The following is a 20716-nucleotide window of genomic DNA, read 5'->3' on the forward strand; positions in this document are numbered from 1 at the left end:
TATAGTAATTCATCCCCCATATTAAGTCCCCAAGTCCCCCGTGTCAATTCACTTACCTTTGCTCCACGCGTTCCTCTCGCCGTGTTCCCGCGCCGTTCCGGTGTAGCATGAAAATCTGTCTCCTATGAGGATCTGTCCCCCTCGACGTATCTGCGCATGTACCAGTTTCAGGCATTAGCAGCCGATCGGCGATCTCCGGCACATGCGCAGATACGTCGAGGGGGACAGATCCTCATAGGAGACAGATTTTCATGCTACACCGGTCTTCAGGGCGGACTGTGAGGGGAGCCTAGCTCCGCGGGCCGGATTAAAAGGTCCGCCGGGCTGTATACGGCCCCCGGGCCGTAGTTTGCCCATTGCTGGTCTATCAGCATGGCACATCTTGACTTGGCAATATTTGCCCACTCTTCCTTGCAATACCACTCCAAATCTGTCAGATTGTGAGGGCATCACCTGTGCACAACCCTCTTCAGATCACCCCACAGATTTTCAATCAGATTCAGGTCTGGGCTCTGGCTGGGCCATTCCAAAACTTTCATCTTCTGGTGAAGCCATTCCTTTGTTGATTTGGATGTATGCTTTGGGTCGTTGTCATGCTGAGAGATGAAGTTCCTCTTCATGTTCAGCATTCTAGTAGAAGCCTGAAGGTTGTGTGCCAATATTGAAAGGTATTTTTAACTGTTCATAATTCCCTCTACCTTGACAAAGGCCCCAGTTCCAGCTGAAGAAAAACAGCCCAAAGCATGATGCTGCCACCACCATGCTTCACTGTGAGTATGGTGTTCTTTTGGTGATGTGCAGTGGAATTATGTCCAAAAAGTTCAACCTTGCTTTCATTAGACCAAAACACATTTTCCCACATGCTTTTGGGAGACTTCAGATGTGTTTTTGGAAAACTTAGCCGGGCTTGGATGTTATACTTTGTAAGAAAAGGCTTCAGTCTTGCCACTCTACCCCATAGCCCAAACATATGAAGAATACGGGAGATTGTTGTCACATGTACCACACAGTCACTACTTGCCAGATATTCCTATGGCTCCTTTAATATTGTTGTAGGCCTCTTGGCAGCCTCCCAGACCAGTTTTCTTCTCGTCTTTTCATCAATTTTGGAGGGTCGTCCAGTTCTTGGTAATGTCACTGTTGCGCCATATTTTCTCCACTTGATGACGACGGACTTCACTATGTTCTATGGTATATTTAATGCCTTGGAAATTCTTTTGTACCCTTCTGACTGCTACCTTTTAATAATGAGATCCCTCTGATGCTTTGGAAGCTCTCTGTGGACCAAGGCTTTTGCTGTAGGATGCAACTAAGAAAATGTCAGGAAAGAACTCCCAGATCAGCTGAACTTTACTTAATCAGAGGCACTTTAAATGATGGCAGGTGTGTACTGACTCCTAATTAACCACTTGCCTACCAGGCACTTATACCCCCTTATTTACCAGGCCAATTTTCAGCTTTCAGCACTGCCGCACTTTGATTGACAATTGCGCGGTCATGCAACATTGTACCCATATGAAATTTTGATAATTTTTTTCTCACAAATAGAGCTTTCTTTTGGTAGTATTTAATCGCCACTGGGCGCTTTACTTTTTGCGCTATAAATTAAAAAAGTGCAAAAAAATTTGAAAAAAAAAAAGTTTCTTTGTTTCTATTATAAAATTTTTCAAACAGGTATTTTTTCTCCTTCACTGATGTGCGTTGATGAGGCAGCACTGATGGGCACTGATAGGCGGCACTGATAGGCAGCACTAAAGGGCACTGATAGGCAGTACTAATGAGGTGGCACGGATAGGCGGCACTGATAGACAGCACTAATGAGGTGTCACGGATAGGCGGCACTAATATGCAGCACTGATAGGCGGCACTGATAGGTGACACTGATGATGGGTACTGATAGACGGCACTGACTGGCATCACTGCTGGGCACTGACTGGCGGCACTGACTGGCACAACCCCTGGGCACTGACTGGTGGCACTGACTGGCAGCACTGCTGGGCTGCACTGGTGGGTGGCACTGGTGGGCGGGCACAGGTGCGTGGCACTGCTGGGCACAGGTAGGTGGCACTGCTGGGCACAGGTAGGTGGCACTGCAGAGTGGCACAGGTGGTGACACTGCAGAGTGGCACAGGTGGTGACACTGCAGAGTGGCACAGGTGGTGACACTGCAGAGTGGCACAGGTGGGTGGAGCTAGTGGGCGCACTGCTGGGCACAGGTGGGCGGAACTTGCGGGTGGCACTGCTGGGCACCGATCATCAGGGCACTGATCATCAGTGCCGATCCCCGCTCTGACAACTGCCGGTTCTCGGCAGTACTTTCCTCACGATCTGACAGCATGAGGAAAGTGCAGCCGAGAATCGGCACTTGCATTTCCCTGTGATCAGCGTGTCATTGGGACACCGCTGATCACGTGGTAAAAGGCCGGTATGATTGGCCTTTTACCACATCACGTGATCAGCTGTGTCCGTAGGACACAGCGATCACGGAGATCGCCGGGTGCGCGCCCCCTGGGGCGCGCAGGAGAGCGCGTTCTGGGAGGACGTCATAGGACGTCCACTCAGAACTGGCCGGCCGCAGTTTAGCCGTCATTCGGCTATCTGCGGTCGGCAACTAGTTAACATGATTTTGAAAGTCAATGCTTAATTCTGAACACAACTACATCCCCAGTTAGAGGGTGTGAACACTTAAGCAACCACATTATTTTAGTTTTTTATGTTTACTCATCCCCCCCCCCCCCTCCAAAAAAAGATGTCAGTTTGTTTTTCAATTGAGTTGTACAGTTTATAGGTCACATTAAAACTGGAAAAAGTTCTGTCTCATTTTATTACATCACAGAAACCGGACATTTTAACAGGGGTGTGTAAACTTTTTATATTGTGTTTGTGTATGCCTATATACAGTTACAACTCAAGTAATTTACAATAAAAAAAAAATAGTGTATACAGTTGCAACTCAAGTCAGTTAAAGTAGCGCAACGTGGTATAGCAAAAAAAATTAATGGCCTAGTCATAAAGGAGGTAAAACCTTCCATAGCTCAGATGGTTAAAGGGTAACTCTACTTTCGTGGGGGAAACAAAAAATTATATATAGTGTATACAGTTGAAACTCAAGTCATATTACCACCAAGCTAAAGCTACATGTGTGCAAAAAATGTATACAAAATTTGTTTTTGTACAGCGTTGCATGACAGCGCAATTGCCAGTTAAAGTAGCGCAGTGTGGTATAGCAAAAAAAAAAAAAAAAAATGACCTGGTCACAAAGGGGGTAAAACCTTTCATAGCTCAGATGGTTAAAGGGTAACAACTTTTGTGGAAAAAAAATAAAAATACATAGTGTATACAGTTGCAACTCAAGTCATATTGTAATTGAATGTTATATTGTACAGCGCTGAGCAAACTTTTTGGCGCTATATAAACACTGTATAATAATAATAATGTTATTAAAAACTACCTTTACTTTTCAATCTGCGGCGCTGTAATTTTCTGTAAAATGCAACATAATACGGCTACCTGGACGTGTTCTGTACACAGAACAGCCCCAGAAATGTCATTCTCTGCTTGTGTGATTGGCTTACTGATTTTCCTAGAAGTCTGCGCTAAGATACATGTCACATTTTGGGCATCCCCAGCAAAAAAAATGTCATTTGGTAAGAAACCCCCAAAGGGCTACCATGTCTAAAGGTATGCAATCCCTGAAGTTTTCCCTCTTTAGAGCCCTGCAAGTGCAGCAGCTAATGGATAATTTTAAAACCACTCCCATACAGATTTACTCAGTATATGGACAGCAATTTCTTCAGAATAATAAAAGGTAGGAATCTGCAGCAAAGTTTGTTAAAATCCTTGCAATGTACATTGATCACCCAGAGAGGAATGTTTTTTTCTCAACAAAAGTGGAGTTACTCTTTAAGTAAGGCAATTTTTACATAGCTACATTGGTCCAGATTTGTCTAACAGTGTCATGCCTGTGGAAGCTGAAAATCACTGTAGCAGTCACCTCTACTACAGTGATTGCCACTAGCTCCCAGGTCGCATGCCTAGCAGCTGCCCTGCTTGAACTCTGGGGGGGTCGTCACTCGTCTAGCATGTGGGCCATTCAAAGAACGATTTGCATTTCTTCAGTGAATGCAAAGGGGTTGATTTACTAAAGCTGGAGTGTGCAAAATCAGCTTCCAGGTTTTGTCAAAGCTTAACTGAACAAGAAAGTTGGAGAAAGAAGGTGAATGGCTACCATGCACAACTGCACCAGATTCGGAATGTTCCAGTGTTAGTAAATCTTCCCTAGTGTTCTCTGGACAACAAGGAGAGGCAGAGTGGTGATGTGTTCACTATGCAGCAGGGCAGCCGCTTGCCACAGGATGCAGAAGCTAGTGGCAATCTCTATAGCAGTCATACACTACTACAGTGATTTTCAGCTTCCACAGGGAAATACTTACATTTATCGAAGCTAGACCAATATAACTATGTACAATCTGGCAAAAACAACTTCAGCTTTAACATGTTTGTCTTTGAAAATTTCTGCTCCTATGTATAATTTTAAATTATGTATATGCATGTGGGTGGCCATATTTGCTGACTAAATAAGCAGACTCTGCTTCCTACTTTGAAGTATAGGGTGGTTGTACTTTACTGTTCTTCACCAGAAAGCAAGCCGGCCAGCTGACTGAAAAAAACAATATGTTCCCTGTGTGGCCATTATCTTATCTTAGTTATGAGAGAGAACAATTGCACTGAGCCTCTGTGAGCAATCATCTCAGTCTGCTAACCTTCAAATCACTATACTTAAATACAAGGAAAAGAATAATGTAGAACGGAAAACATACAAGCTGAATCAAAAGTTAAACTACGTAATAATATTTGAAAGCACACCATACATTCCATATAAAGTGTATAAGACCAATACAATAACAAAACACAGCTAACCAGTTGTATTGTTTTACATGCTAATGTAAACCAATACAAAGGACACACCACACAATGGCCCCTTTCACAAGGGCAGACCAATTGGGTCTGCTTGTCCATTTTTTAGGTGAACCCGATTGGACCATCCTTTGTTATCTATGGCGAGGCGGATGTAAATGGACATATGTCCATTTACACCCACCTGCATTCAATCCAATCTGCTAAAAACAGACACGAGTTATCCTTTCCCCATCCATCTAGCGGATGGGATGCCAGTCAGATGTAAACGGACAGGTGGTCTGTTTACATTCAACCACCTCAGAGAACAGTGGACTGCTCTGTACAAGCGGAGCGGACCTGTCATCCGCCTGCTCAGAGGGGATCACCAGACAGATCCCCCGCTGAGCAGGCGGATCCATTTGACGAGTCCACCCATCTCTAATGTGTACTTCTGGGAATAAACAATCTGGATTTGTGAATACAACACTAATGAACCAATTCTTTATATTTAAAGATCATTTGAAGTGTGGTATATCAAGCACCACCATCGCCCAGCATTGTCTAAACAAATGTTTAGCAGACGCTTGAATTAAAGTGGTAGTAAAATCAGAAGGAAAAAAAAAAAAAAAAACACCTCCCCCCTGAAAGTGAAGGACATAATGAAGTACACAGCACATTATGAAAGACTCCCCTGAAAAAGAAGCCCTTCAGCAGTGTGCTCTCACTGCTGACAGGGCTTTCATCTCCGCCCAGTCTTCCTTCCGGGTTTGCAGGATGCATGTTTAGGAGATATTCCTTGTACCTACAGGTAAGCTTTATTAATATGCCTACCTGTAGGTACAAGTCACCAAGCATTTTACTGCTTCTTTAATGTCAAAGAACAGAAGAAGAGGAGGGAAAGAGTGACTTATCTAACAATCAGGACAAGTTTTCTTACCTACCCATAGTGCTCCGGTCAGCGAGCCTCGGTGACATACAGAGACAAAAAGGCAGGAAGCACTTCCATAGGGTAAAACTGCATTTAAAAGTCCATTTATACATTCCTCTACCTTCATTGTACACTGTAATTCACCTCTGATGTGAATCACTGTACTTAAGATGGTGACAGCAAATCTACTTTCATTGTGCATCGTACTTTACCTCTAGTGTTGGCATTTTGCTAGTATTTAAGACGGTGACGGCATTTGCTTCAGCAAGTATTAGAAAAGTGGTGTGTGTCACTATCCCATGGCCCATCCCCCTGACGAGATCATCTATGATGAAATGCGTCAGTTGGACTTTCAGGAGTGACATCAGCACGCACAGCAGATGATTGGATGAGTGGGAAGGATTCCAAGCAGCCCATAGGAATGCTATGCAATAGTACTATATGCGCTGTGAAGCGTTTTTTGGCCCTCGGATATTGTAAGTGTGTAGATTTTATGTATAAACTTTTAATTGCAGTTTTGCACTATGGAAGCACTTCCTGCCTTTCGTCTCCGAGTGTCACCATGGCTGGCTGTCTGGCGTAGTGGTGATCATTTGACGGAGGGTTGGCCTCAATAACCCTGCAAGCACTATTTGCCCAATTACTGAGGAGAAAGTCATGGTCACCTGGTAAGCAGCTGATTTTTCTAGTGGATTGGAATCCATTTAAGCACTGGGTCTGCAGCACTGCGTGATCACTAGAAAATTTACATTTCTGCTCGGTTTCTGCAGTCACAGTATACCAATGTCACATGAACATCAGTCACAGTATCAAAGAGCTCGATTTTGGTCTCATCTGACCACAACACTTTCAACCAGTACTCCTCTGCATCATTCAGATGTTCAGTGGCAAACTTCAGACGGGCCTGGACATGTGCTTTCTTGAGCAGAGGGACCTTGTGGGCACTGCAGGATTTCAATCCTTGTCGGCGTAGTGTGTTACCAATTGTTTTCTTGGTGATTGTGGTCCCAGCTGTCTGGAGATCATTGACAAGATCCTCAGGTATAGTTCTGGGATGATTCCTCACTGTTATCACGATCATTGACACTCCACGAGGTGAGATCTTGCATGGAGCATCAGATCTAGGGAGACTAACAGTTGTATTGTGTTTCTTCCATTTGCAAATTATTGCACCAACTGTTATCTTCTCACCAAGCTGCTTGGCGATAGTTTGGTAGCCCAGTCCAGCCTTGTGTAGGTCTACAATCTTGTCCCTGACATCCTTGGACAGCTCTTTGGTCTTTGCCATGGTGGAGAGTTTGGAATCCGATTGTTTGATTGCTCCTGTGGACAGATGTCTTTTATACAGGTAACATGAGATTAGTAGCACTCCCTTTATGAGACTGCTTCTAATCTCAGCTTGTTACCGGTATGAAAGACACCTGGTAGCCAGAAATCCTGCTGAATGATAGGGGATCAAATACTTATTTCCCTCATGAACATGCAAATCAGTGCATAATTTGTTAGACATGCATTTCTTTAATTTTTATGTTGCTATTCTGTCTCTGTGTTACAATACACTGAACATTCGATTTTTAGACTGATCATTTCTTTGTGAGTGGGCAAACATTCAAAATCAGCAGGGGATCAAATACTTACTTCCTTCCCTGTAAGTTTCTTAGTTCTACAGCTAGAACTATTCTAAGTTCTAGCTGTAAACAAAAAGTGTCAGAAGGCGGCCTGGTTCCTAAAATGGATAATGCCTGAAGGTTCTCCTTGGATGCTGGGCCTCTCTTTGTCGCTACGCTGTGAAAACATCTCACATGTGGTATTGTTTCACATGTGGAGTAGTAGCAGAATGTATTTTTGGGTATAGTTGCAAGTATGCCTATGCCATGTGTGAGAAAGAACCTAACATTACATTTTTGTGGAAAAAAAAAAAAACAAAAAAACCCACAAATTTTATTTAATTTCTTCCATTTTCAAACAATTGTGGAAAAAAATTACAACTTCAAAAAACTTCATATGCCTCTTACTAAATACCTCAGACTGTCTAGGTTCCAAAAATGGGTCATTCGTGTAGTATTTGTACTGTCCTGGCATGTTAGCGGCTCAAGAAATGAGATAGGCAGTCAGAGTCTACAAGTAACAATCATTGAAAATTGATCACACCTGATGTACTAACGTTCACACAGACCCACTGATTTGGGTAATTTTACCAAAAAAATGTAGCAGTATAAATTTTGATTAAAACTTATTTGCTAAATTTTATAACAGAATTGAAGAAAAACACACTTTTTTTTTTCTTTTTTTTTTTAAATGTGCAGTCTTTTGACATTTATAATGCAAGAAAATAAAAGACCCAGTGGTGATTAAATACCACTAAAAGAAACGGTCTCAAAAAAATGATAATTTCATATGAATACAGTGTTGCATGACTGAGTAATTATCAAAGTGCAACAGTGCTGAAAACTGGCCTGGGCAGGAAGGGGGTGACGGTGCTCAGTATTGAGGTGGTTAATATTGGTGTCATTTTCTAAGCGCTGCACTGTTTTTTCTACATACACTTTTTGGGTTTAGTAACACAAGCTCTGTTGGTGTTAGTAGCTATGCTGTGTGGATATACTTAAGCGCAGAGATTTTAGTTTAATTAAATCACAAGATTACCTGACTTGGGGGTCAATTCACTAAGAGATAAATGCTGCAATTTTTTTTTTACGTTAAAATAACTCATGCGTTCGTTATTTGAAAAGTAGTCAATTCACTAAAAAACATGCATTATCTACCAAATGCATTCCATATTTCTGTCTTGCAATATTTATCACTTAAATTTAGCATGATTTTTAGCGTTTTTTCACATTTTTTTCCCTTTACATGCTAACACTGCACCAGAGGAAGAAATAAATGCACACAGAAATATTATGAAATTGTGAAACAATTCTAGTATGCTTTCTTTCACAGAACGATCTCCCTGCTGAAATGTTCCAAATTATTTGCACTCCTGAGCTAAGGGCAGAACACTTCCACACTGATACATTGTATTCTTTAAACTTGCTGGCCAATGCAGAGTTCCCTTTATTGTTATTTTGTACAATGATAAAATACGACTGTCTACTGACAGGTGATAAATAACCAATGTGTGTTCTTTAGAGAATTGACTTGAATGATTTCTCTTTATGTTGCCATTATTTGCCTCACATTTGATATCTTACTTTGATGAACTGACTCTTTATCCTATGTGGTATTTCTGAAAAATTGCTCAAGTGACCTCCATATCACAAGCGGTAACCCCTTGGTGAGGTAGAGTCGTACATAATGTTGTGCACGCTTCTTACTGTAACAGGCTTGTTTTTCTACCTCTGTCACATGTCATCTGCAGCGTGTTGGTTCTTACTGACAGCAGACAGATGCTGGTAGCAGTGGTATGAATCCACTGTGGGAGCACTGACCTGTAAAGAAGGCCGCAAGGACTGGCATTACATAGAATATTATGTGCAGTTCCTTTGTGATGTCAGGAGCTGCATTTGAGAGACGCAAAGTTGACCACCACTGATATAGACAAAGTGTCTTGCAGTCAATCAGCAGCAATGAAATGTAAGGAAGGGTGCGAAAGAAAAACAAAGCCATTGTAACAAACTATTGTTTTTTTTTTATAAAGTGCTTAAGCAAACACAAAGTGGTTGTATAGGCTAAAAGTTTTTTTTAACCTTGATGCATTCTCTGCATAAAGTTAAAAAAACCTTTTAGGTGCAATTCCCTATAAATAATTACCTGAGCCTGAACTCAATGCTGCTCTCTCTCTCTCCCTCCTCACTGGACTCAGAGCAGCGGAAACCATTGCCTCCTGCTGTTGTCAATCAAATCCACTGAAGAGGGAGCAGGGGTCGGGCCAATCTGCACTGTGGGTGTCAATAGACGCACACAGTGTGGCTTAGGATAAAGCCCGCAAGAGTGCAACCCTAGCAAGTGGAGGTACTCAGAAGGCAGGAAGAGCCAGGAGCGCCGGCAGGGGACCTGAAAACAGGTGTGTTGGGGCTGTTCCAGGGTGGATAAAAATCAATGATTTTTTTTTTAAAATCCAAAAAAAAAAAAAAATATCGGATTTCTTTTATTTAAATCGGATTTTTTTAAATAAAATGCTTTTTGAGGAAAATATATTACCGTCCAAAGGTTATTCCATCATGAAATAAAGATTAGTTTTTTAATTATGTAGAATAAGGCTGTATAGGTTTAATTTTTTTGGTAAATAAATTCCATGAATCCATTCACAATGTCATGCTCTTCCAGAGGTTTTTGTAAGATTATTGGGCAGTTTCTCTGCCTACAAGATATTATCACAGACGTTTGGTTTACTTTGCAGTTATCAAAACTGAATTTGGCTCAGCGGAGATCACATGCCTCTTCTTCACAGCAAAAATGTTATAACATGAACAGAGTTAAGAAAAAGACCTTCATCCTAACTTCTACAAACCTATGAATACAGAATCAACCCCTTCAGTGCGAAGTTTCAAGAAGCTCAGTGAATAGAATAGAAACAATACTTTTCTGATTGTTTGGAGTGGAATAGATCTGCACAAGAAGAAAGTGAAACTAAGTGTGAGGAGGAAGGGGCTGACAGTCTACGTTTCTTAAAATATATATATTTTGTTTAGCCAAATTATTTGCTTAAACAAACATCCATGTTTGTTAACTAACATATGCTGGAATGTTATTGTTTCAGTTGAATAAATCTATTTAAATTGTTATTATTAAGGAATGATTATTTTTCTCCTTCCTAAGTACAACAGAAAAGTTGTCCAAATATGAATGATTAACCTAATAAACTGGGGATAAAAAAACTAATAAGAAAAGTTGTTATTCTAAAAATCTTCATCTACTTGCATATTAAAGTTATACCAGCAAGAATTAGTCTTTATGTAGAAAACTAGGATTTAAATCAAGCCTTACTGACTAGTGATATAAATCATTATTTAAATCAGTTTGATTTAAATCAAATCCACCCTGGGCTGTTCTGTGCAAAACCATTACACAGAGCAGGTAAGTATAACAGGTTGTTTTTTTGTTTTGTTTTCTTGTTTGTGTTTCAAAAAGATCCTTTACAATCACTTCAATGGTCACATTGGGAGGGGGAATTTTCCTATGTCAACAGCATCTATGAAAAAGGATAAACACAATGGGGAGGAATTTGATGAACCAAACTATGGCTTCAAGAGAGTCTAAAAGAATTAGCATCAGTTCACACATTAACAGACTGGCGGTAATGGAGGCCAAATCGGAGTTGGTATACAGAGAAACTTCAGGGCTCAAAGTTGACCATATGTGCAGGAAAACCGTCATCCTGACCAGAGCCATATTTGAGTACTGACATCAGTCGCATGCACGTCCCTTTGTTTACTTTCAGCTGTTGTGTGAAGACACTACCATCCTGCAGCTAAATGGGGCTGGAGATGCATCACTGGACAGTGTTCTAGCTAGTAGAGATCTAAGCAGCATGGAGGACGGGACTATCCAAGGTATGGACACTCCAGCCTCATTGCCACCCCCTCCAAGTGAGAGATTTATGTACCTGTTCCTGACAGGCTGCTACTTGAGAATACTGGAGAATTGAGGGAAGACTACAGGGCACCCACAACACTCTCATTTCCCCAGAATATACCTCTGCTCTATAGGTCACTTTTTAGACTTCTGCAAACTGAGCTCCTCACTTCATTGTTAGATAATTTCAGTAACAAGTAAAGGACAAGCCACAGGGCGTGATATCGCTGTCACCACCAACCTCAAACTGAACGGATACATTTTCTCAAGTCAGTGCTTTTCCTAGTGTGAGGACAAGAAACACGGCTTTCTCTAAAAGGACAAAAGAGGAATTGTATCAAGCCTGCAATACGGAATCCATAATCCCACCAAAGAAAATCTGCATACTAGGCAAAAGTTTTATGTGAACATCTAATACAATAGCTAGAACGTTTGAAGTACCTCTGAAGTATTTTGGTTTCAATTGACCATGTGCATTATTTTTGGGGAATAAAGCAGCTTATTAATTTTTATAGCTCAAGAAACAAACCATGAAGAAATAATGGTCAATACACACTAGGCAAATACCACAAATTACTGGGCATCTCTGTAGATATGGATATCCTCTACCTAACAGGAACTAGTAACATGGGCTCTAACCACCCTCTACCCCACAGTAAACAGCTGTGCCTCCTCCACAGCGGCATCCAGCTTGTATTCCCAATGACTTGTATGGATAGAAAGCCAGACCTTACAGTGACAAATGTTCATATATATATATATACTGACCTTTCCAAAACGCTCCATTGCAAACCCTTACTACCTGACACAGACACACAGAACAGGATGGACCAGTGTCTTTATTCATCCTTACCAATTATGTAACTATGTATATAAGGCCAACTTAAAAAAAAAAAAAAAAAAAAAACCTGCCAAAAGGATCAGATATACAATATTCCACCATGACCAGGCCACCTTTTGCATCTAAGGCCTCAGTCACAGGGGCATAGTAAAGCGTGGGAGGGCAGTGTTTACCCACACTGGGATTCCATATATCCCTGCGCAGGCAGTCCTATTCTTCCCAATTGCTGGCTGCACAGACACAACCAAGGATTCCAATCTGACAGCTGTGCAGGTGCAAATGCCCCAAATGCCGACAGTGCGTGTTCATGGCCACGCACCCACAGGGATTTCAAACTGGAGGCTGCAGCTGTGTCCATGCAGCTGCTGCTTTCCAACTCACATGAATGGGACTGTCTGAGTGCATGTGAATGCATGTAATTTTGCGTCCCTGTGCAGGTAAGCAGGGCCCTCGCACAGGCATACGTTGTAGGACGGACGCCCAGTGTTAATGAGGCCTAGGACCGAACTATAGACAAACCACAGTTACCATGACCAAAGCAACCCTTTCTATTTCTAAAGTTTACAGTTGATTGTAGCCGTATTAGTGCATTTGCGACAGAAACAATTGAGTACTGTCCGTGATACTTTTTTTATTTGCACTAACATAAAATTTTGAGGACAAGCTTTCAGGGAATGTCCCCTTATTCAAGGTCTAAGCAGTACTACTCACAAAGTTAGCAGAATGTTAGAAGAGATAAAAGAAAAAAAAAAAAAAATAAGGAGGCTAGACATAAGATGCAGTCAAAGAGAGGGGGGAGGGATACTACACTCACACAGAGGGAGTCAAGCTACAGCTAATAGTCAGCTAATAGTGAGAACCCGAAGAGGAAATCTACTTCAGTACAAGGAGAAAAAAAAACAAACAACCGTGTACCTCTAGTAACCACATACAACCCAGCACTAGAAGGGATAAGAAAAATAATCAAAGATTTACAACCCATCATAACAGAGGATGGAACTCTGAAAGAAATATTCCAGCAACCCCCAATACTGGCTTTCAGGCAACCCCCCAACCTCAGAAATAAACTAATCAGTAGGAAACTTCCTTCTGATTATGATGTCACAAATAATGGAAGCAAACCCTGCAATAAGAAATGCTGCAAACTGTGCAACCAAATCAATCCATCAAAAAGTGTCAGACACTCAAAAGGGATCTTCAATATTTCCGGATCATACAGCTGCACCTCCAGTAATGTTGTGTACCTTATCCAGTGCAGAAAATGCAGCAAAGGATCTTATGTTGGCGAAACAGGACAGAAGTTGCAAACAAGGATGAATCTGCACAGACATACCATCAAGGAACATATAGAAGATGACCTCTGCACACCTGTGGGACACCATTTCGCACAACCAGACCACACAATGGGAGACCTCAATGTTTTAGTACTAAAAGGAAATTTCAAATCCATTCGGGAAAGAAAAACTTTTGAACTAAGAATGATAATTCTATTTGACACAAGAGATAAGGGCCTGAATTTGGACATGGGATTCCTCAACCATTATCCAACAGTTTTATGACTATTAGCTGTAGCTTGATTCCCTGTGTGAGTGTAGTATCCCTCCCTCCGCTTTGACTGCATCTTATCTCTAGCCTCCTTTTTTTTTCTTTCATCTCTTCTAACATTCTGCTAACTTTGTGAGTAGTACTGCTTAGACCTTGAAGAAGGGGGCATTCCCCGAAAGCTTGTCCTCAAAATTGTATGTTAGTGCAAATAAAAAAAGTATCACGGACAGTACTCTAAAGTTTACAGAAAACTTTGAAAAATATAATATGAACTATTCAGTTTGTAAAGAACTGATACACGATAAGTAAACAAGAACTGAGCTCCAATCTGCCCCACCCCTGAGGTACAAATAATCACTGATCGGACACTATTATTTCATCAGCATAGAGAAGGTAAAGCTGAGCTGTCAAAGTACCCAAATCAGACTCTTCAGTCCTCCCTGTGACCGGCGTGTCACTGCTCTCTGCATGTCAGAAGTTAGGGGGGTGAAGAGAGGAGGAGATGAAGGGTTTAAGTACGAACTTCACAGTCAAAATTTGCATATCAGAACCAGTGGTGTTTAGTCTGCTACAGTTTGTGGAACAGGAGTTGACTTTGAAACATCAGAAGGAGAGCAAACCAAAAATGCCGCAATGAGTGTGTAGGGGCGCCAAGTGTCCTGTCACCCCCATCTCTCTGCATTCCTCATCTCTGTCTCCTGTCACCCCCATCTCTCTGCATGCCTCTTCTCTGTCTCCTGTCACCCCCATCTCTCTGCATTCCTCATCTCTTGTCTCCTGTCACCCCCATCTCTCTGCATTCCTCATCTCTTGTCTCCTGTCACCCCCATCTCTCTGCATGCCTCTTCTCTGTCTCCTGTCACCCCCATCTCTCTGCATTCCTCATCTCTGTCTCCTGTCACCCCCATCTCTCTGCATGCCTCTTCTCTGTCTCCTGTCACCCCCATCTCTCTGCATTCCTCATCTCTTGTCTCCTGTCACCCCCATCTCTCTGCATTCCTCATCTCTTGTCTCCTGTCACCCCCATCTCTCTGCATTCCTCATCTCGTCTCCTGTCACCCCCATCTCTCTGCATTCCTCATCTCGTCTCCTGTCACCCCCATCTCTCTGCATTCCTCATCTCTTGTCTCCTGTCACCCCCATCTCTCTGCATTCCTCATCTCGTCTCCTGTCACCCCCATCTCTCTGCATTCCTCATCTCGTCTCCTGTCACCCCCATCTCTCTGCATTCCTCTTCTCGTCTCCTATCACCCCCATCTCTTTGCATTCCTCTTCTCTGTCTCCTGTCACCCCCATCTCTCTGCATTCTTCTTCTCTTGTCTCCTGTCACCCCCATCTCTCTGCATTCCTCTTCTCGTCTCCTATCACCCCCATCTCTTTGCATTCCTCTTCTCTGTCTCCTGTCACCCCCATCTCTCTGCATTCCTCTTCTCTTGTCTCCTGTCACCCCCATCTCTACATTCCTCTTCTCTTGTCTCCTGTCACCCCCATCTCTCTGCGTGCCTCTTCTCGTCTCCTGTCACCCCCATCTCTCTGCATTCCTCTTCTCTTGTCTCCTGTCACCCCCATCTCTACATTCCTCTTCTCTTGTCTCCTGTCACCCCCATCTCTCTGCATTCCTCATCTCTCGTCTCCTGTCACCCCCATCTCTCTGCATTCCTCTTCTCTTGTCTCCCGTCACCCCCATCTCTACATTCCTCTTTTCTTGTCTCCTGTCACCCCCATCTCTACATTCCTCTTCTCTTGTCTCCTGTCACCCCCATCTCTCTGTGTGCCTCTTCTCGTCTCCTGTCACCCCCATCTCTCTGCATTCCTCTTCTCTTGTCTCCTGTCACCCCCATCTCTCTGCATTCCACTTCTCTTGTCTCCTGTCACCCCCATCTCTCTGTGTGCCTCTTCTCGTCTCCTGTCACCCCCATCTCTCTGCATTCCACTTCTCTGTCTGCTGTCACCCCCATCTCTAGATTCCTCTTCTGGTCACCCCCATCTCTCTGCATTCCTCTTGTCTCCTGTCACCCCCATCTCTCTGCATAACTCTTCTCTTGTCTCCTGTCACCCCCATCTCTCTGCATGCCTCTTCTCTTGTCTCCTGTCATCCCCATCTCTCTGCACTCCTCTTCTCTTGTCTACTCTCACCCCCATCTCCCCGCAGTCCTCTTCCCCATCTCCTGTCACCCTCATCTCTCCACATTCCTCTTTCCTATCTCCCCACATTCTTCCTCCCCGTCTCCTTTCACCCCCTTCTGAAAGAGCAAAAGATCTGCTCCAGGTGAGTGCCGGATCTGCATAACCCCTCCACAGACACGCAGGTGCAGGTCCGATCCGTGATCAGAGATGCAATGGAAAAAGAGAATGGTTGGCCGCACAAACAGCAATGTGGTGGATGAAACCCTTTATTGGAATCCTTTACATGCAATGTAAGAACATGACAGCTCCAAGATGGGGCAGAAAAACAGTAGATGCATTTCACACGAACACATGCTTAGTCATTAGGTAATGGCTCCTCTGCCCTGTCTTGGAGCTGTCATGTTCTTATCATATTGCATGCAAAGGATTCCAATAAAGGGTTTCATCCACCACATTGCTGTTTGTGCGGCCAACCATTCTGTTTTTCCATTTCACCCCCATCTCCCCACATTCCTCTTCCCTGTCTCCTGTCACCCCCATCTCCCCACATTCCTCTTCCCTGTCTCCGGTCACCCCCATCTCCCCACATTCCTCTTCCCTGTCTCCGGTCACCCCCATCTCCCCACATTCCTCCTCCCTGTCTCCGGTCACCCCCATCTCCCCACATTCCTCTTCCCTGTGTCCTGTCACCCCATCTTCCCAACATTTCTCTTCCCTGTCTCCTGTCACCCCATCTTCCCAACATTTCTCCTCCCTGTCTCCTGTCACCCCCATCTCCCCACTTTCCTCTTCCCTATCTCCTGTCACCCCCATCTCCTCCCATTCCTCCTCCCTGTCTCCTGTCACCCCCATCTCCCCACATTCCTCGTCCCTGTCTCCTGTCACCCCCATCTCTCCTTATTCCTCCTCCCTGTCTCCTCTCACCCCCATCTCCCCGCATTCCTCTTCCCTATCTCCTGTCACCCCCATCCCTATTTCCTGTCACCCCCATCCCTATTTCCTGTCACCCCCATCCCTATTTCCTGTCACCCCCATCCTTATTCCTCCTCCCTGTCTCCTGTCACCCCCATCTCCTCACATTCCTCTTCTGTCTCCCCCATATCCCTGCATTCCTCTGTCCTGTAACCAGTCTCCAGTTACACCCCCACCTTTCTTTGCTCCTTGTCCTATCCCCCCCAAAAAAATTGCCTCCAAATCTTTGCCCAATGTGCGGCTATTCCTGGCCCCCTACATTTCTCTGCCCCATGTCCTGTCCCCCCCCCCCCCAAATTCCCTACCCCACCCCAGGCTGCCATAATTTCTATGCTTCGGTTTTGTCACCTTGAATTCTCTACATCTTCCTGCACTGTATCCACTCCCCCCTTTATTAGTCTGTCCCATGCCTCTTCTCTTTGTCCTGTACCTCCCTCTGGTGTCTCTGTCCTATCTCTCGGCCTTGTGTACCTTCCCTCTCTGCATCCCTGTCCTGTGTATCTATCTTGTCTCTCTGCCCCGTGTCCTTTCCCTCTGTCCTGGCTTTCTGCCTGTGTCCCCCTGCCTTCTGCCATGTGCCTCTGCTCCATGTCCCATCTCTTTGTCCTGTCTCTACCCTGTGTGTCTCAGTGAAGATATTTGGCAGCACACCATGGAACTTCAAAATGAGTCCAAATGTTTTCTTGAAGACTGATCACAGCTCAGATCATAAAATGCTATGCTTCGAGTCCACAGGACCCCTTCATCAGGCATGTGATGCCCTGTGTGTCTGACCCTGTGTCCCTGCCCCCTCCCTCTGCCCTGTATTCCCCATCTCTGCCTCCTGCCCTGTGCCCCCCCGCTCTCTGTCCCTGTCTCCTGCCCCACGCTCCCTGTCCCCCTGCTGTCCTGTGTCCTCCTCTTCTCTCCCTGTCCAGTATGTGTGACCCCCTCTTGTCTCCGGCCCTCTGTCCGGTGCTCTCATTCTCCCGGCTCTCTCCTCTCAGCCAGCTGCCTGCTTGTCCCATCCAGCACCTCACATGTCCCCCTGTCCTCCCCAGCCCTGTACCCTTACACGTCCCCTATTCTCCCTGTCCCCATCCCCTCACACGTTCCCCTGTCCTCCCCGGCCTCTCAACACATCACCCTGTCCTCGCCTCCTCACACATCCCCCATCCTCCCCCTGTCCCTCACACGTCCCCCCCCGGCCCCTTAACACATCACCCATCCTCGCCGGCCCCTCACGTCCCCCTGTTCTCCCATGCCCTGCCCCTCACACGTCCCCCTGTCCTCCACTTCCCCAGCCCCTCACACGTCCCCCTGTCCTCCCTGGCCCCTCACACGTCCTCCTGTCCTCCCTGGCCCCTCACACGTCCCCCTGTCCTCTCCGGCCCCTCACACGTCCCCCTGTCCTCTCCGGCCCCTCACACGTCCCCCTGTCCTCTCCGGCCCCTCACACGTCCCCCTGTCCTCCCTGGCCACGTCCCCCTATCCTCCCTGGCCACATGCCCCTGTCTTTACCGGCCCCGTCCCCTCACACATCCCCCTGTCCTCCCTGGCCACGTCCCCCTGTCTTCACCGGCCATGTCCCCTCACACATCCCCCTGTCCTCCCTGGCCACGTCCCCCTGTCTTCACCGGCCATGTCCCCTCACACATCCCCCTGTCCTCCCTGGCCACGTCCCCCTGTCTTCCCCGGCCACGTCCCCTCACACGTCCCCCTGTCTTCCCCGGCCACGTCCCCCTGTCCTCCCTGGCCACGTCCCCATCTTCCCCGGCCACTCACAGGTCCTTCTGTCCTCCCTGGCCACGTCCCCATCTTCCCCGGCCCCTCACAGGTCCTTCTGTCCTCCCTGGCCACGTCCCCGTCTTCCCCGGCACCGTCCCCTCGTCTTCCCCAGTCCCGTCCCCTCACACGTCCCCCTGTCCTCCCTGGCCACGTCCCCCTGTCTTCACCGGCCCCGTCCCCTCACACATCCCCCTGTCCTCCCTGGTCACGTCCCCGTCTTCCCCGGCCCCGTCCCCTCACACGTCCCCCTGTCTTCCCCAGCCCCTCAACACATCACCCTGTCCTCGGCTCCTCACACATCCCCCATCCTCCCCGGCCCCTCACGTCCCCCTGTTCTCCCATGCCCTGCCCCTCACACGTCCCCCTGTCCACTTCCCCAGCCCCTCACACGTCCCTGTTCTCCCCGGCCCCGTCCCCTCACACGTCCCCCTGTCTTCCCCGGCCCCGTCCCCTCACACGTCCCCCTGTCTTCCCCGGCCCCGTCCCCGTCTACCCCGGCCCCGTCCCCTCACAGGTCCTTCTGTCCTCCCTGGCCACGTCCCCCTGTCTTCCCCAGCCCCGTCCCCTCACACGTCCCCCTATCCTCCCTGGCCACGTCCCCCTGTCTTCACCGGCCCCGTCCCCTCACACATCCCCCTGTCCTCCCTGGCCACATCCCCCTGTCTTCACCGGCCGTGTCCCCTCACACATCCCCCTGTCCTCCCTGGCCACGTCCCCCTGTCTTCACCGGCCGTGTCCCCTCACACATCCCCGTCCTCCCTGGCCACGTCCCCCTGTCCTCCCTGGCCACGTCCCCCTGTCTTCCCCTCACACGTCCCCTCACACGTCCCCCTGTCCTCCCCGGCCACGTCCCCCTGTCCTCCCCGGCCACGTCCCCATCTTTCCCGGCCCCTCACAGGTCCTTCTGTCCTCCCCGGCCACGTCCCCATCTTCCCCGGCCCCTCACAGGTCCTTCTGTCCTCCCTGGCCACGTCCCCCTGTCTTCCCCAGTCCCGTCCCCTCACACGTCCCCCTGTCTTCCCCTCACACGTCCCCCTGTCTTCCCCGGCCCCGTCCCCCTGTCTTCCCCGGCCCCCTGTCTTCCCCGGCCCCCTGTCTTCCCCGGCCCCGTCCCCTCATACGTCCCCCTGTCCTCCCTGGCCACGTCCCCGTCTTCACCGGCCCCGTCCCCTCACACATCCCCCTGTCCTCCCTGGTCACGTCCCCCTGTCTTCCCCGGCCCCGTCCCCTCATACGTCCCCCTGTCCTCCCTGGTCACGTCCCCCTGTCTTCCCCGGCCCCGTCCCCTCACACGTCCCCCTGTCTTCCCCAGCCCCTCAACACATCACCCTGTCCTCGGCTCCTCACACATCCCCCATCCTCCCCGGCCCCTCACGTCCCCCTGTTCTCCCATGCCCTGCCCCTCACACGTCCCCCTGTCCACTTCCCCAGCCCCTCACACGTCCCTGTTCTTCCCGGCCCCGTCCCCTCACACGTCCCCCTGTCTTCCCCGGCCCCGTCCCCTCACACGTCCCCCTGTCCTCCCCGTCCCCTCACACGTCCACCTGTCCTCCTCGGCCCCTCACACGTCCCCCTATTCTCCCCGGCCCCTTCCATGTCTCCTCTCGCCCTCCCGGCCCCGGAGCCCTCTATTTGGTAAGTGACATACCGTGACACTCCCCCCCCCCGGTTGGTATTTACCTTCCTCCGGGCCGCCGCCAGCTTGTGTTGCCTGTCGTCAGCCATCCTGGGTCCGACCGGGGAACACGTCACCGCCTCCCCACAATACACCGCGACCTGCGCTCCGCGTGACGTCACCGCCAGCTGGACCATCCCAGAGGGCGGGAGTGGAAGGGGCGGAACCGGGGTGGAAGGGGCGGAAATAGACCTCAGCTGTCATCAGAAATATTATCAATCAGTTCTATGTCAGAGGGTTCGATGACAGTTACAGAAGTCCGGGGTGGAATACTGCGATTAACTGAGCTGCTGGAGAACTACAAAACTCAGTATGCAAGGGCATCTGAACAATAAACTATAGGATCCAGCATGTCATGACATATATACAATGTACTACAAGATCCAGCATGCCATGGCATCTATATCATGTACTACAAGATCCAGCATGACATGAAATCTATACAATG

General features: G+C 47.1%; 1 protein-coding gene across 9 annotated transcripts in view; it reads right to left on the minus strand.

Moving 5' to 3' along the window:
* The window catches only part of GOLGA2 (golgin A2), a 120520-nt gene extending 100117 nt beyond the window's left edge, over window positions 1-20403 (minus strand). For all 9 annotated transcript variants that reach the window (XM_089668984.1, XM_089668983.1, XM_089668980.1 and 6 more), the window contains exon 1: window positions 20274-20403. In XM_089668984.1, the coding sequence (XP_089525110.1) occupies window positions 20274-20318 (45 nt within the window). In that variant the 5' untranslated portion in view covers window positions 20319-20403. The remainder of the gene's footprint in view (window positions 1-20273) is intronic.
* Between the last annotated feature and the right edge of the window lie 313 nt (window positions 20404-20716).

The sequence above is a fragment of the Staurois parvus genome, unplaced genomic scaffold (genome assembly GCF_062004578.1).
Source record: "Staurois parvus isolate SC_StPar_1 unplaced genomic scaffold, SC_StPar_1.0 ptg000068l, whole genome shotgun sequence".
In the NCBI taxonomy this organism is placed as follows: Eukaryota; Metazoa; Chordata; class Amphibia; order Anura; family Ranidae; genus Staurois; species Staurois parvus.